The sequence below is a fragment of the Lucilia sericata genome, unplaced genomic scaffold, assembly GCF_015586225.1.
Source record: "Lucilia sericata isolate MDLA Ls3-8-SP2 unplaced genomic scaffold, ASM1558622v1 Contig000083F_arrow, whole genome shotgun sequence".
In the NCBI taxonomy this organism is placed as follows: domain Eukaryota; kingdom Metazoa; phylum Arthropoda; class Insecta; order Diptera; family Calliphoridae; genus Lucilia; species Lucilia sericata.
In genome coordinates, this window is record NW_023994116.1 from 260,515 (window position 1) to 278,968 (window position 18,454).

Below are 18,454 nucleotides of genomic sequence, written 5' to 3' on the forward strand. Positions count from 1 at the left end.
AATTCGAAAAAACTCGTATTAATCACGGCTGTGAAAAAATATATATATTTCAAATCTGATCAACAATTTGCCTACTAAGACCCTCGGATAAGAATAAATATTTAACAAAAGATTATATAATATAAAACAATGTACATACATACATATGATGTATACATGTACATTGCATACATACTATGTGTTTTGTTATCAGAGTTTAAACGTAAAAATTTGGGATAAACAAAGGTTTGTAAAACGAAATAAAAACGCACAGACATTTTACATGCATTTATTAAATTAAATAAATAAACACATGCTGTTTGTTATAATTATTCAAAAATTCCATTTATTTTACAGATGACACTTATTTTTATACCCACCATCCAAAAGCTGTAGGTATATTTATTTCGTTATTCCGTTTATAGCACATCAAAATATGTATTGCTCGAAGACCCGAGAGTCTGTTTTAAGCACGATAGAGTTCGAATGAATGGAGCTAAAGGGACGAACATTTCTAAAGATATTCTCATCGATAAGGTTTGCTTAGTATTGAAAATATTAGTCAAAGATTTCACCTATGTATGTATGTATGTATATACTTAGAATCTGTAAAGTATATACATCGGTTCATATTTCAACTTAGCTTCCATATAAGGTCCCCTGCAGAGAAAGACTTTATAACAGACTTTGCTGAAGACCCTTTTTGAAAATCTTTCCGATATAATATAAGCGATTGATAGTGAGTATATATGATTCGGCATAGTCTAATATAACACATTTTTTTACCTGTTTATTTTTCGTTTTTGCACAATGATCCCTGCCATGTCTGTCATTCACCTATTATCATTTCTTATCGTTGAAATTGTTATTATGATCAAGTAGTATCTAAAACATTTTTTTATTTTATTATAAAATACTTCTTAAAGGGTCATTATCATTTAAGTTTATTTATTAGCCTTGAAGTTTTGATAAGGTACCCATATGTAGTATACATATATTAAGCACTTATTGAAAAGTAATAAAATCATTGTTTTATAGATATGCATGTACGTAAATATGTTTTTAGATTTAATATTTTGAAAAACCGTTTCATTGAAAAAATATGCATTAATGCCAATAGAACTAAACATGAGTTTCAAAGTAACGGTGTTTTTAATAAATCCCAAACCATTTTGTCATATTTATTTTACGGATGACTAAAATGGACCAATTGGGAAACCAAAATATAGGTTTTCTTATCTAATATTTTACACAAGAGCACAATTTTGCGTGATTTGATTTTAATATGGAATATTTCTATTATTTTTGTTTATAATTTTATAGTTTATTTATTTAATTTTGGTATATTTATTTAATTAATTTTTTTATTTTGCTAGTGAAATAAAATTGCCTATAACAGTTAGCGATAGATAACGTAGAAATTTGGTGAAACAGTGGCGAATTTAAAAAGTCTTGTTGAAAAAATATATTTACCACAAATTCCGTTATTAAAATTTTTAAAGAAATTTAAACATCCTAAAAGCATGCTGTGGTTTTTATTTTATTTTTTTAAAGTATGTTTTTTTTCAAATATACTGCAGACATTTTTGCATAACAAAGCAAAAACAATACTTTTAGGATGAATTTTCTCTACGAACATAAATAACGGCGTCGTACTGGAATTTTACTTTTTCATTTTAAGCCGGCTTTCATAAAATGTTAACGCCGTCATTCATGTTGGTTGACGCTGAGACATAGTCAGCTGGTTGAGATGCCATGTGTGCAGATTTTCCCCTTTATGTAAAAAAAGTGAAAGATTTCTTTTTTTTCGAATTAAAGGAACGAAATTGAAGACATATATAATTTTTATATTTTTTTTAAATAATATTTGAAACTTGAACTAAAAATTTACAATTTAAAAATAAAATTTAATTTATTTTCATGATGGGTGTGGGGAAAAAAGGGATTTCTTCTCATAAACATAGGAATTTCTGTAAAAATCTTCTGGCTTCATTGGCTTGTTATTTTGTTTACAGTGTTATTAGTCTGCCAAAAGTATATTTTAATAAATATTCTTCATAATCTCCCATAAATTAACTTAAATTTTGTGATAAAACAAATACAACTTTTTTAAAGTTTTCATTTAAGCTTAACATTATTAGTGCAGTAATTTCGTAAGTTTTTCTTTTTAAATCGTAACCAGTTGATTAATGTGTGGATGTTACTTTGAGGCACTCCCGATTAGAAAATATTCAAGTTACAGATGCAAGAATAAAGCAACAAGAAAATTTAGACACATGGAAAGCTTAAATTAATTGGTTTGTTTACACACAAAAACCCAAAAACAAATAGAGATTGGAGAGTTTTCTTCGTAACAACGTGTAGAGCTGGAACGAAGTATGCGCAATGAGTAAAAAGGATAATTTTGAGAGAAGGAAATAATTTGAGTTATAGTAGGGGATTTTCTAAATATTTATGTTTTTAATAAATTTTAAAATAATAAGCGGAAGTTGTGAAAGTTTTTTCTAAGACGTCTTACCGCTTGCTTATATGTATGGCTATCTGACGGTATATTGGATAAAATGAATCCGCTCGTATCTTCGTATGGACTTGCAATTAGAAATAAAACTTATATCAAATATAATAAGGAATGTGTATACATTAAAAATTGAAATTTTCCTATGGCAAATTTTACTTACCCTTGCATGATGTTCGAAAAACTTAAGTTGGTATTATTACTAGCAATTTAAAGTCAAACTGGACCAACATGGACATACATACGTATGAGTTGCGTGAAAAGAGTACTCCTCAAAGGACTAGGACTGGTCCAAATATATATATGGAAAAAACAATCCTTTTAACATTATGATGTCCAAGATGAGGACCACGTAATCCATCCATGCATTACATCAAAGTAATCCCAAAAAAATGGGTGTACAACATGTGCCTATATAATGCAAGCTATGGGCAATGTTACATTATCCATCACATTACATAGGACTACTATACAAATCATGTACTCCAATTATGTTTGAAGGGCATTTAACAACAATAGTTTTTATTTGCATAACCCAACCTACTTAAAATTGTTTAATTATCGATTGACTTCGACCAAAAAATTTTCTTAAACATATAAAGATACAATGCTAGGACTAATCTAAGTCTAGTTAAGAAAAATATTTTTTGTTGGTTTTTTAAAAACCACATTAAAAATTATTTGTATTTCGAATATCATCCTTCCCGCAAAAATAGCAAATTTTCTCAAAATACGCAATATCTATCTCTGCGCTGGCTTCACACAACAACACTCTTGTTACTCCAAAACGAACCACATTTTTCTCACGGTCTCAGGAAAAATCTTTGCCTTACTCAACAACAGTATATGTACCAACACAAGTGCTTTTGGTGTAGAAAAGCAAATGTTTCATTTGAGTTGATGTAGAACCGGGAACGCGTTCGGAGGTCCTCTCGCAACAATTTAATGTTGCAATCAAATACTTCTCAAGAAGAAGAAATAATAATTAATATATGGAGTTTATCAACATACTAACACACGCACGCATACAGAAAAAATTAAAACATTAAAAATAGGAATATTTTTTTATATTGTTTAGTTTTAAAGAAATCAAAAAAGTAAAACAAACAAGTGGTGCCTTTATTAAAGCTTGGCCTAAAATAAAGCAAGTAATTAAAATTCTAAATGTTAAAATAAAAACTTACAAATCCAGAAATCTCGTTAAAAAGAAAAAGTTGCAGCAGACTTTTAATTGTAGAGGCACGATAAATTATAATAAAAATTCATACTAAAAAGCCTTGCATGTAATATTGTTCTAAATAAAAAAAAAACACATAATAATTGAATAAAATTCGTAAACACGACTATATGACGAAGTTCTCGTTTTTTTTTTTAACCTAGAAAAATTCTTTAAAATAAAGTATAATCTTAGGTATTAGCTTATTTTGAGATATAAATAAGTACCTAAAGCCTACACATCCTGTGCAGTGAAAATAACAATACATCCATGTTAAATAAATTTTAAAGTTAATGATTAAATTTCCCTTAATAGTTTTACAATTTCTTATTTATACGTGTATGCATTTGTAATTAGTGAAAGTGAAAATCATCATTTAAAATCCAAATCTGAAATGCAATAAATTTGAAATAGATTTATTTCGACCCATCAAAATAAGCGTAAGAAGAAAAGAGATAGAAAAATTGTTGCGGCATATACTCGTATAATAACAGCCACACTGACTGGCCACTGACATCATCATCTTTATCACTGGATTTTCAAAATGACCACAGATCTGCTTTTTCCTAAAATTGCGGATTGTTCATACGTTTCATGTTATTGGTAAGTAAAAACATGACTTGTTTTTTAAACGCATTTCATTTTATTAATAACATTATGATAAATATCATATATTAAATTTATTTTTCCATCCGCTTTTAAAAGGTGGAGTTTAATTATTTTTTTCTAATGTGTCTAAAGGGATTAATAAAAGTCCCATAGTGCATATGAATAATATACACCTAAATATTAACGCACAATCACATGATTAAATAAAGTCCAATGATGCAACCAAACACATTCCTCTAAATAATCTTGCAAACTATAATACGTTTGTCATATTAAGATTAAAAAATACTAAAAAAAATATTTCTAAATATTTTATATCAAAGAAATTATTCTTTGTTTTATATTAATATTAAATAATAAAAATACATTCGTTGTCATGTTGTCCAGCAACATTTTATTAAAACAGTGCAACACACTCACAAAAATAATAATATTCAATTGTTGTTGTACTCAATGTTTAGTAATATTGAAAAGTTCAAAATTTGTAATAATTTCCATAATAGAGATAAACGCCGCAATCATAAAACACACATTTTTTGACTACCAATAGAATTTGATATAATTTGCCCAAATTTTGATTATGATCTTGATTTAGTTATGGACCGAGATTTTAAAATAGTAAATAATGTTATCCAAAAAGTTATTTTTATTTTAGTTCAACAATTTTTCATGAGGGACATTTATGTTTTCACTCAAAAATCGATTTTTGATTGTAAATGATAGTGATCACAGATTATCTTTCTTTTTGCTCTAGTGCCTCTAGTTTGGCTAGAAAATGGACTTTTATGTTATCACTCAATGATTCGGTTTTTGGTGGTTTTCAAAGTGATCACAGATTTTCTTTCTCTTTGCCCTAGCGCCTCTAGTTTAGCCAGAAAATGGACTTTTATGTTTTCACTAAAAAATTCGGTTTTTGGTGGAAAATAAAAGTGATCTCAGATTTTCTTTCTTTTTGGGCCAGTGCTTCTAGTTTAGCTAGAAAATAGATTTTTATGTTTTGACTCAAATATTCGATTTTTAGTGGTTTTTAAAGTCATCACGGATTTTCTTTCTTTTTGCCCTAGCGCTTTAGTTTTACCAGAAAACGGACTTTTATGATATTACTCAATAATTCGATTTTTGGTGGAAAATTAAAGTGATCACAGACTTTTATTCTTTTTGCTCTAATGCCTCTAGTTTAGCTAGAAAACGGACTTTTATGTTTTTACCCAAAAAATCGATTTTGATGGTAAATTAAAGTGATCACAGATTTTCTTTCTTTTTGCCCTAGTGCCTCTAGGTTAGCCAGAAAATGGACTTTTTTTGTTTTCACTCAAAAAAATCGATTTTTGATGGCAAATGATGGTGATCACAGATTTTCTTTCTCTTTGTCCTAGCGCCTCTAGTTTAGCCAGAAAATGGACTTTTATGTTTTCACTAAAAAATTCGGTTTTTGGTGGAAAATGAATGATCACACATTTTCCTTCATTTAGCCAGATGAACTGTTATGTTTTCACAGATTTTCTTTCTCTTTACCCTAGCGCCTCTAGTTAAGCCAGAAAATGGACTTTTATGTTTTCACTAAAAAAATTCGGTTTTTGGTGGAAAATTAAAGAGATCACATATTTTATTTCTTTTTGTCCTAGCGCCTCTAGTTTAGCCAGAAAATGGACTGTTATGTTTTCACAGATTTTCTTTCTCTTTGCCCTAACGCTTTTAGTTTAGCCAGAAAATGGACTTTTGTGTTTTCACTAAAAAAAAAAATCGGTTTTTGGTGGAAAATGAAAGTGATCATAGATTTTCTTTATTTTTGCCCTAGCGCCTCTAGTTTAGCCAGAAAATTGACTTTCATGTTATCACTCAATAATTCAGTTTTTGATGGAAAATTAAAGTGATCACAGAATTTCTTTCTTTTTGTTCTAATGCCTCTAGTTTAGCTAGAAAACGACTTTTATGTTTTTACCCAAAAAATCGATTTTTGGTGTTCACAGATTATCTCTCTTTTTGCCTTAGAGCCTCTAGTTTAGCCAGAAAATGGTCCTTTATGTTATCAATGATTCGGTTATTGGAAAATTAAAGTGATCACAGATTTTTTATTTTTTCCCCTGTTTGGAAATTAAAGTGATCATAGGTTTTCTTCTAGTTTAGCCAGAAAATGGAGTTTTATGTTATCACTCAATGATTCGGTGTTTGGTAGTTTTTATAGCGCCTATAGTTTAGCAGAAAATGCTTTTATGTTATCACTCAATGATTCGTTTTTTGGTGAAAATTAAAGTGATCACAGATTTTCTTTCTTTTTGCCCTAGCGCCTTTAGTTTTGCCAGGAAATGGACTTTAATGTTTTCACTCAAATAATCGATTTTTGATTTTGATAGTGATCACAGCGCCTCTAGTTTGTCCAGAAAATTGACTTTTATGTTTTCATTCAAAAAATCGGTTTTTGGTGGAAAATTAAAAAATTAAAAATTACAGATGTTCTTTCTTTTTGCCCTAGCGCCTCCAGTTTAGCTTTTATGTGTTCGCTCAAAGAATCAGGTTTTTGGTGGAAAATTAAAGTGATCACAGATTTTCTTTCTTTTTGTCCTAGAGCCTCTTGTTTAACCATTTATGTTATCACTTAATGATTTGGTTTTTGGTGGTTTTCAAAGTGATCACAGATGTTCTTTCTTTTTGCCTTAGAGCCTCTAGTTTAACCAGAAATATACTTTTATGTTTTCACCCAGTGCCTTTAGTTTAGCCAGAAAATGGACTTTTATGTTTTCACTCAAAATTTCGGTTTTTGGTGGAAAATTAAAATTATTACAGATTTTTTTCTTTTTACCCTAGCGCCTCTAGTCGTTCGAATTCGCTTTTGCATTCGCAAAAAATAAAATTTATTATTCGCTTTCGCTAAACGGGCATTCGCAACGACCCTAATTTAAAGTACATATTTGAATATATTTTTATTTTCATTAAATTTTAAGAAAATTCCATAATGCCAAAAAAGAAAAAAAAGAAACCCATAAGAAGAATGTACTACAACTACATTAAGCTCTCAGCCAGACATTGGAGAGGAATAAAAAGCGACCCACCACAACAATATCCAACTAAACTCAGAATGCTGAACCTAAAAATTACCAGCAGCAGCAACAACAACAACAAAAACAACGATATAACTTTTTAATGTACGAAAATAAAACTAAAACGAAAACTAAAAGAATAGTCATACACAGAAACTGAAATACAAACACATTCAAACATAAACACACACAAACTCTCACACATTCGTACTTTTAAACATATTTGCAGTACTCGAAAAGGAAAAAGGAGTTAAAAACCATAACATTTCTCCCTCTAAGCGTGAGCATGACCGTTTGACCTAATTTCTGACGCGTTTGAGTAATGAAAGTATTTGAATATGAATAAAGTACAAACACAAACACACATACACATGCAGATACAGATACAAAACGCAGAGGTATTCAAAGATATGCACACAAACATATACATATACATACGTACATATATATGTATGAATGTGTGCATAAACTTTTAAAATCCATTTCATATTAAACTATAAAAGATTTTTTACTCACTGTCTGTCTGTCTGTCCGCCTGAAAGAAAAGTAGGACCTTATACACTCACAAACTCCCTCACATCCATATAAAAGAAAAATAACAAAATTGGTTAGTTATCTTTTTTTCGAAATTTAATGAACATTTTCAGATTATTATTTTTTAACTCCGAAAATTAAAAAAAGAAAAAGCAATATTTATTTACCTTTAAGCCTTAAGTAAAACACACAAAACATTTTTAGTTTTAGTTTATCCTTGTTATTGCGTTTATTCTTTTTTAAATTTCGTTTAAAATAAATGTTCTTATAGATTTATATTTGATTAGTTTATTACTTAGATGAAATTTGTTTGCGAGTTTTGAGAAATAACGGTTATGGTTTATTTTTTATTTGCGAGAAATTTTATATTAATTCCTAAAATATTAAAGCTGTTTATTAAAGAAGGGTAAAATAGTTTATATGCCAATTTTTTTTTCTAAACGGTATTGTATTTTTTAGATATACTGGTATATTTAATTATAAGCCCTTACAGCCCTATTCGCTGGTGCGGTTGTTTCAATAAATTTAAAATAATCTTCAGCTGACTTTGTATTTAAATTTGTAGAAGAACAAATTCTATTTATAGACAATATTGCTTGAAAATTCCTTATTTCCACTAAATAATACACAATGATGCTGCTCCTTGTATCATAACTGCAGATGTAGATGATGTTGTACAACATCGTCATCGCCATCGCCATCATTGCACCATTAAGCCATCCATGTTTTTATTTATTATTTATCCCATCTAAAAAATAATTTAATAAAACTGAAGGCATTCAATCTATCCACCACTCAATAAAGTGATAACATTTTTATTCTCGGCTCATTTGTGTTGGTGGAATGCATTTATAATAGCAAAATTTCTCGTCTAAGTACATTCTTCTTTAGTGGGACTTTAAGGAATTCTTAATCTTAAAGAATACTTAATATTAATGGTAATAAAAAATAAATAAAACAAACAACCATGTACATATGTAGTATCGTTATTGAATAGATGTACATATTGTTATTGAATCTAAAAATTTTAACAATTTTCTTTCATTTTTATCATATACATAAATCTATATTATAAAAAAAACTACTAAAAACGGTAAAAACAAAATATCGATTCTTAATATTTTAAAGTAATCAGAAAAATGTTTTTGATCGGAATGCAAGGCGACTCATATAAGTTCCCAAATTTTTAAATATAATGACCATAATTAACTCATAAAAGTCATCTAAGAAAATGCTTTAATAATCTACTATCATACTAGGTTTCAAAAATGCTTAAACCAATAAAGGCAGTAATATTTTTTAACTCTCAATGTTTTTTTGGTCAAAATTTAACAATAAATTCTACGTCTCTGATAATAAATGGCACAAGCAACAAGATAAATATTGTGTCACTTAATCGTACGCAATCACTTTTGGGGTATACTGGCGCTGAATGTGTGTATGTATACGTTATTGTTTGTACATAGATACACATATTATTTTTTTAGGCGAATAAACAACCACATGATATAACGAAAATGAAATTCCTGCAATAAGAAATGACACCAGAATAATGGTAACTAAAATATAAAGAAATATTTATGACAAAGAATCCTCAGTACTCATACAGACAGAATTCTCAGCACTCACTTTTCAAACAAACATACTATATAACCCAACAAACACTTTCATATATGATGATATACAAAATTTTACAGAAGACGCAAAATTCTTTATAATTTTTCATTCTTTTTATATATATTTTTTTTGTATAAAATTTGATCGATCCGCGATTTCTCATAACCCCACACCAGTGATCCCCGGAAAAATTTTAAAAGAACCAAAATCCCATTACTAACTTTAATGATATCGGTCCCCTTAGGAATATGACTTTAACGCTAAAATACTAGTATAGAGGTGAAATAAGAGACTCGGTCCGTAATTCATCCCTGTTTACTTGTTTTACTTTATATTTGTAAAAAGTATTATTCCATGAGTTTTTACTAAATGAACGTTTCAATTTTAGACACTATTTCCTACACGTTGATGTATAAGATGTTCAATATTTATCTTGTAAGAGAGGTAAATACATACTGTAGCTTAATACATTTTAATTAGCAGGATTTGTTTGTTGGGGAGATACCTTTAAATGTTTATATGGAAGTATGTAATGTCTTCATATTTAAGTTTGAAAGTATACAAATACAAATGTAGATATGTATGTATATTGTACAATGTATGTATTAATGCATAAAAATTTGAAGAAAAGCTTTCTAGCTCTCTAGTCCCGCGGGATATCTTCATTGATTAATTCACAGTATAATAAGATTGTATCAGTATGTTGATGCCTGATGTCCAGTGTTGCCAATTTTTTCACCATTTCCAGTCAAATTATGGTGTCAAATTTTTTTTAATTTACCAAATAAATATTAAATTTCATTAAATTGGAAAAGTAAACTGAACCACTTTAGAACTAGACTATAGACTAGAATATAGTCCAGACTTTAGACTGGGCTTTATACTGCACTATATTCTAAACAAAATATGTACTAGACTATAAACTAGACAGACAGAATAGATTGTAGACAGACTAAACTATAGAAAAAGTATCAAAAATACTATTCTTGAAACCCGTTTATTAGAATAAACGGACAGACTAGATTGTATATAGACTAGAGTATATAGTCGACTATAGACGATGATTTGTAAAAAACTTTAAACAGTAAAGAGCTTCAAATATGTATCTCGAATTTTCGGAAAATATCGTAAATACTCCATTTTATATGTGAAATATTCAAAGAAATCTTTAAACGCTGGTAAAATATTTCCAAATTGCCCGTTAAAACGCATTTTCCCAGCAATTGCCGTTTCAAAACCCGCAGATTTGACAGGAAATCAGTCATCAGTGCTGATGTCTGTGTTTCAGTGTTACGTTTAAATACTTATGTTTTTATTATCATTTAAAAAAACATTTAAATAAAACACATAAAATAAATATTTACTTCCTATATACTTCCTTTAGTGATTAACTGTAGTTAAAGGTTAAATGGTAACACTGATATGTACATAAGTATATAAATATGTATGTATGTGGTATGTTCATATGTACTTTTGTATAGAATTTGTTTATGATGCTTCATGGTTGAAAAGGTAAACAACAGCATCATCCCAGAAATTAAAAGAAACTCGGAAAGTATAAATGTATAATCGCAGAATTGTGAGTAATATGAAATATAAGATTTGGAGACTTTTCTCTCCTTGCCATTTCTTTTCGTCCTGTGGCAAAATAATTGTAATTTCCTACTCCACTTGGAGAGTATATTTTATTAGAGAGAAAATTGATACTATTAAAAGAGAGTTCCGTCAAACTTTCATACATACTTGTGTATTCACGTATACGATATATGTAGTATATGTGTATGTATACGATATATTTTTTCAATTATTACTCACGTCTGTATATTTGTTTTTATTTAAGAATAACCGATTTATATTGCTGTATTTTATAGGATATTTATTGTAATTTCTCTTCTGATTACAACAAATGTCACTGATGAATGATTGCAAATGCATTGTGAAAAATATTTTCACGTGTAAAATGTCCGAGAACCCTTTTTCACTCTCTTAATATTATTGTTGTTAAGGTTAACTACGAAATCGCCAGTTCATCGGCATTCATATTGAGCAAAAATTTTAAATCATGAAATTTAATGACGAAAACCACTTAAAAACTGGTCCATCAAACAATGTAAATGTAATGCAAATACATACATACATACATACATACATTGTCGGCCAAAACATATTGGAAAACAATTACATGTTACATATTTATGGAATTTGTAAATTTAAAGTAACATTTTTTTTCAAAAAATAACATGGAAGAAAAGTAGTATTTAAATTCATGTTTTTCTTTTAATTAGATATTATTTTTGTCTAATCAATTCACTACGTAACGACTGACTTTCTGCTTTACACAGAGGTCATATGCGTCAAAAAAAACAAAAATATAAAACTAAAGAATTAAGAATTTTAAAACTAAAGAATTAAGACATTTGGAAAAGATACTGACTAAAAATATTATTTATATACATACATATACATATGTATGTAAAAATGTTCTACAAAAGTTAACATTTATGCCAAGGGCTACTTGGTCTAAAATATAACATATTCCATTTATTTAAAACCCATAAAAATGTATTAACTGCAAAATTCTCATTTAATTAAAATGCAACTAAAAACTTGTTTGCATTTATTTAAAATTCGCTCAATGTATTTAGACCATTCGTCATTTTACTGTATTATTGTTATTTTTTATTTCAGCTTTTGTAAACATGTTTTTTGTATTTTATCCTTTGATAACCAACACGTTGTTGCTGGTTGATGGTTAATATGAGTGACCACAAAAAACATTGCCTGCCTGTCCTGGTGGTCACGTGAGAATACTTTACTAGCTACAAACACTCGATTAAATATATACATACATACATATGTACTTATGTATGTGTGTAAATAAATATTTACATACATACATTCATACATATTGTATATTATAACCCGCAGAGGTGGGCAATCTCGATACCATGTAAAACAGACAAATTTGTAGCATCAATCCTTACAGCTAAAATTCTCATAAAATTAACGCTACCACCACCTTTAAAATACGGTTACCTTTTCGAAACGTTTTCCAACATTGCTTCAAAGCGTACTTATACCTATTAAGAATTGCACATATGTTTTAATATTCTCCAAAATTACAAGTTTTAAGTTTTATTATAAATGTGTATGTTAACAATGAATTTCAAATTTCGATTCGAAATTTTTATCTAATCTGTTATTTTTCCCTCTTTTTAGCGAAGAAAATGTTTGGAAACTTTGCGAACAAGTTAAGAAAACCCGTATCGACGAACTTTCTAAATGTTATGCTGTGTTTGTATCAAATGAGGGTCGCACCGTGCCCTTATGGCGCCAAAAGGCGGGACGTGGAGATGACCAAGTTGTGATATGGGTAAGTAGATTATTACTTTCTCGCAATATATATATGTATGTACCTGTTTCTAACTACACACATACAAAATGCAAACATTTTTAATTTCCCCTCATCATTTTTTCTGATTTTCCCCTTAATGGCCTTAAACACGCACACAATTTGCATATGTTCGTTCGTTTTAATACTTGTTGTCGGTTTAAAAAATTTATAAACTACTTTAATAATAAAGCATGATATTAAATTAATTTAAAATAAAAGAAACTTTCTTCCACTTATTTTCAAATCGCATACTTCTATACATACATATGTACAATGTACATTTAAGCATTTTCTTAGAGTCATTGCATCCATGTTAAATATAAAAAGTTTCAATATTGTACAAGTTGTATTTCATAAAAATTTCAAACAAAAATACATTTCAAAATGTTGAAATACATATATGAGTATGTTTTAATTGAATAAATATGTTTCTTGCTATATGTAAAACTTTCATTCTGTTTTGGTTTGATATTTGCTGCCAAAGGCGCTTCTAATGGCCGGTTTATATTATGTCATCTTTGTTGAAATAGTTTTCGTTATTTCATTTCAGGACTATCATGTATTTTTTATGCACAATCCTTCCCCAAATAGATGTCTGGTATTCGATTTAGATACGACCCTTCCTTTTCCAACATATTTTCATAAATATGTTACAGAAACATTTCGTTCCGATTTAGCTTTAAGGCAAGAACATCACAGGTAAGAAAAGTTCAGATCACGTTTTGAATACATATTCATTTTTATACATATTTATTTTTTAGATTCTTTCGTGTAATACCTGCTGAAACATATCTTGCTGAATTCTCATCAGATCGAAGGCATATGAGAAGGCCAGATGGTAGCTGGATAAAACCTCCACCCTCGTATCCGCCCATACAATCATGTAGTAAGTAGAGTCCTTGCTAAAATATATACCAACAGTTATGCAATCCAATAATTATTATTGTTGTTCTTCTTTTGTCACAGGTAATACCCACACTTTGGGTGATTTCATTTGTATGAGTCCCGGCAAAGGACCTGGCTCGGTCTATAGCCTTTCAGAGTTTGTTCAAAACTTCTATAAATCTCCAAATGTTGTGGCGCAACAAAATAATAAATAATATCATCCAATAGATATTTTAAAAGTGTGACTATTAGTTAAATTTAATTGAAAATTTTCATTTAAGAACTTTAATACTGCATTAAAAAATTACCAACAATATTAAGACTACCGCACTTTACAGTTAAAGAATAATAAAACTAAAACAGCATCAGCAAAAAACGAATATGTATGTGAATAAAAGATTATTTTTTGTTCTATTTATTTAACATTTTTTGAATATTTAACAACACAAAAAATATCACACACCAAATGTTTATAAGCAGAACATTTTCTTTCATTTGATGCAAAATACTTTGCTTAATATTTTCAAATAGTCGACAACACCGGTTGTGATAAATGGATTAGCAATTAAGTTGCATTGCTAAAATATCTCATTTATTGTTAAGTCGTATTTCATTCACGAAAATACCGGTTATACACAGCCGAACATTTATGTGAACTTCTATCTGTGGTTCTCTTCGATATGGATATTAAGCAAGACCAGATAGTTTATCGAAATTTAAATCACAGTTAAGGCTTCAGGTAAAACTTATTTTGTTTTTGAAAAAAATAATTTTAATAATTTTACAAGGGATGCAAAAAAATAAATTGAAACTGTACATTGTACTTAGTTTTGTTGGAGTTTGTCAACAGAGAAAACTGTAAACAATTCTAAGTTTCGTCATTCTCGCGGAAAATCAAAATTATTGCAATTTTTTTATATAAAATTTTTATACATATGTTTATTATTCACAGCTATTTTTATTATAAATATCAATTGATGTTAGGAGAAATACGTGACCAAATACTCGAGATTGTACGAAAATAAAAAATCACACATAACAATTAGAATTTTGAATGTTAATTTATTAAAATAAAATCAATTATACATATATTTTTAAATATCTTAAATATTTTACAATTTATACTCTAAAATTATATATTACTAATACGAATCTTATCTGTCTATAATTTATGCAATTTTTATTCCTAATCTCTCACTATCTACTTACTATGTATGTATATTGTAGGAAAAATACAAACATGCCTACATATGTACATATGTATTTATGTATTTTATATGTGTAGGAGATCAGAAAACGGACTTTTTGTTTTTGTTAATAAATTGTTTATGTATATATGTTAAAACATTTGAATAAATATTTTATTCGAAAATTATTTCAAAGAGACTGAAAGTAGTAACCAAGAATGTAGTTTGAAGGCAGCATTATTATATATCGTTTCTCACATTTCAATAGCAAACAAAAAATAAAAATAAATAAAAAATTATTAATTAGTATATTAATTTCTTCCCCAAAAACATGAGCAAATATTTGTTTACTAGAACCCAAGCCCACGTAATGCTAAAATATATAAAATCGTTAAAAAGACTGATGCCTGTTAATATGGTAAATATATGTATCTTATAATTTTTTTAAGGTCCTGCAAGCTCCCTCCATTATGTTAAATACAAAATTTAATGAAATAAAAAGTAAATTCATTTTTTTAAAGTCCGTTCATCTGGTTTTAAATAGTATTTTCGCTTAATATTGATCAACTTTTTGTTATTAACTATTTAAAAATTATTAATTATGTACTTTTCTAAGCATTTAGTATTTAAAATCGTTTTCATATTTTTAAGGTTTCTATTGTAAAACTCTAGTTTAACCTTTTAACAAATATTGAAAAAGAACAAAAAAAAAAAAAAAAAACATAAATCAAGTTAACATTGTTTCTAGTAACATATTTTACAGTAAATGTGCATTAAATTTATCGATTTGTATGTGTGTAATTTTTCTATTTTTTATATTTTTTAAAAACTAACTTAAAGATACAAAATACTACACGAGACATTTACTCTATCGTTTTTATAATCACCAATAATTTTTAATATATAATTGAAATAAGAAATTTGTTATGTAAAAAAAAAAAATATTTTTGTTAATAGATTTTAAGAATTAAATATTACAGTAATAATACGCACCATTTCAAAAGTACTACTATAAATTGGAAATATTTCTTAAAAATACGATACATTATGAACACAATCGTCTACAAACATAATACAAACTATAAAAAACATATATATATTTACTGAGCCTTAAAGGATCCACAAATTAAATTACAAAATATTCAACGATTTTATTATTTGTGGTGGCATTCAATAATTTCTGTCTTTTTGGCACATTCATATCGAGGAGTAATTGCAAACAATGAAGAATAACTATCTGAACACCTTTGGACAATTTTTGCTAGAACCATTAGGTGAAAAGTTACACTCATATGAATAAAACTCTCTAAGGCAGTTCTTAACCGATAGAGCTGAAAATTTTTGTCTAGCCGGGTGCCCTGTTTCATCCAAATCGGAAGACATAGAAATTGGGTCACTTGACACGAAATTACCCATTACTAAAAGCTTTATTGGCATTTTCCAATTGGCCAATGTCTTTAGGAGTAAATAACATTACTTTTTTATATGAATCCAGAGAAAACCTTTAGTATAAGGCAAACAAAATTGTTTAAATTTATTTAAATTTTAGATTTCACTAACAACTTTTGTTGATTAATAAATTATATTTTTGTATTTTAATTATATTTAAGACAACATAAAAAGCATACAATTACGAAAGAACGTCATCTAGGATTTGTTAAATAATTACAATATGTTTACTTTTCTTTAATATTCAATTTGCAATTTTTATTGTATTATTGACAACTGAATGGAATGGAATGTTAAATTGTAATATTAATAGTATTTAATTAATCATTTAAATAAGGCGATATGTTTCGTCCTCTTTACTGAAGATCCGAGTACAGATATACAGACAAGACGCAATTATTAAAGCGATTATTCAGAATGATTGAGATTACAAGCAAATGAAAGAGTAAATAAACAATTAATTAATTATTTCATTGGAAGGATATAACTACATATAAATAGTTAAAGGAACGCATTAAAAATGTTACTTCATCTTAAAATATATTACAACAATTAAAACTTTTCACACTTATAAGCAATTTCATTTTTTATCACTTTAAATTAATGTGTAACACATACATACAAACAAGATACATACATACATTCATCATATATTAAGTGATAATTATAAATTAATATAACAAGTCGATTTAATCATATACTATACATACGAGTACATACTATTTATATGATTATTAAATAACTTCTTATATTTTAAATATGAAAATAAAATAATTCTTAAATTTATAATAAGATATAAAAACAACATTTGTTCTCTACAAACAAAAATAAGTAAAAAAAAAAAAACTTTTTAAATTAAAATAAAAGTAATATTCTAAACTCAAAAACCAATAAATAAAAAATCTATATTTCACTCCTTTTCTCTCCCTCTCTCTCTCTCTATTAAAATGAAAACCAAAAATAGTTAATAAGAAAGTGCTTCGAATAATACAAGAGAAAAAACATTTCTTAAAATAAATTAATAAATTTTGAAATATACAGACGAATACAAAGCGAAAAAGAAACTATAAACCAAAATAGTTTTAACTTCTATTATGGAGAAAAGTTAAAGTAAATGCAATGTTAACATTATTTTATTACAAAAACAAACAAACAAAAATAAAATGAGAATTATAACTAATAATTAATAAATGTAAACAAATACTTAATATAATTTTTTATTAAAACAAAAACTCAGTTTAAGAATAAATAAAAAATTTAAGCTTCATACAAAAAAAAAAAATAAATTTAAATGGAAAATGCAAAAACAATAATTACATTTTTAAAAGACGTTTATAAAATACTAACAATTTTCAATATAAAACTTTGTTTCATTATTTGAATCGATTTAAAAATGCTACTGAAATACTTACACAGACACAAACATGCATATTCAACACAAATCGTAAGATCATACAGATTTATAAATAAAAAAATATTTATTTTCGATCAATAACGAAATTTAAAAACAAAAAAAATATTAATCTTAAAAATTTATTAAGAAACCTTTTATTATTTCAATATTAACACAATATTAGCACTTTAGACACAAAAATAATATGTTAAATTGTTTTAATTTTTAAAATTTTGTTGCCTCCATACGTTTCTAATGTGGAAATTATCTTTTCAATTTACTTTCATATGAAAATATAAGCAAGACTCTATCTTTTTATTTATTACATCATTACTTATATCTAGTTTAATAATGATTTAAATTCAGAATGAATAAGGGTGGTTATTTTTATTCAAATTTTGAAAATTTGAAATCGGCATTATTCATTTTACATAGAGTATATTTTTAAAAAGGTAAATCCCTTTTTCCCGAGCGCTCTAAACTAAACTTTAAATTTATTGATATATGTAAAGTGGATCATTTTTTATAAACATGTGTCATGTTTGATCCATGACATTTACATGGAAAAAAGACAAGGTTAGGGGCTGCTGTTTAACTGGTGTAAAATTTTAGCCAAATCGGATAACTGGAACCCGAGT

General features: G+C 27.4%; 1 protein-coding gene across 6 annotated transcripts; it reads left to right on the top strand.

Annotated features, from left to right (window-relative positions):
- Positions 1-1,978: 1,978 nt before the first annotated feature.
- LOC119599607 (protein N-terminal glutamine amidohydrolase) lies at positions 1,979-14,201 on the top strand. 6 transcript variants are annotated; one of them, XM_037949441.1, is made up of 6 exons: positions 1,979-2,132; positions 4,068-4,313; positions 12,728-12,881; positions 13,453-13,601; positions 13,664-13,788; positions 13,869-14,201. In XM_037949441.1, the coding sequence occupies exons 2-6, from the start codon at positions 4,255-4,257 to the stop codon at positions 14,000-14,002; spliced, it is 621 nt and encodes a 206-aa protein (XP_037805369.1). In that variant the 5' UTR covers positions 1,979-2,132; positions 4,068-4,254; the 3' UTR covers positions 14,003-14,201. The 6 variants fall into 6 exon arrangements, with proteins under 6 accessions (XP_037805369.1, XP_037805372.1, XP_037805373.1 ...); XM_037949444.1 differs by having other exon boundaries at positions 1,981-2,132; positions 4,026-4,313; XM_037949445.1 differs by having other exon boundaries at positions 1,982-2,132; positions 4,125-4,313.
- Positions 14,202-18,454: the final 4,253 nt, after the last annotated feature.

What these genes read in the sequence shown, in the direction of transcription:
- LOC119599607 (XM_037949441.1), top strand. Translation starts at nt 4,255, where the DNA reads ATGACCACAGATCTGCTTTTTCCTAAAATTGCGGATTGTTCATACGTT. An exon ending in ATGACCAAGTTGTGATATGG is followed by an intron (nt 12,882 to 13,452) that starts GTAAGTAGATTA and finishes ATTTCATTTCAG; the next exon opens with GACTATCATGTATTTTTTAT. An exon ending in TTAAGGCAAGAACATCACAG is followed by an intron (nt 13,602 to 13,663) that starts GTAAGAAAAGTT and finishes TTTATTTTTTAG; the next exon opens with ATTCTTTCGTGTAATACCTG.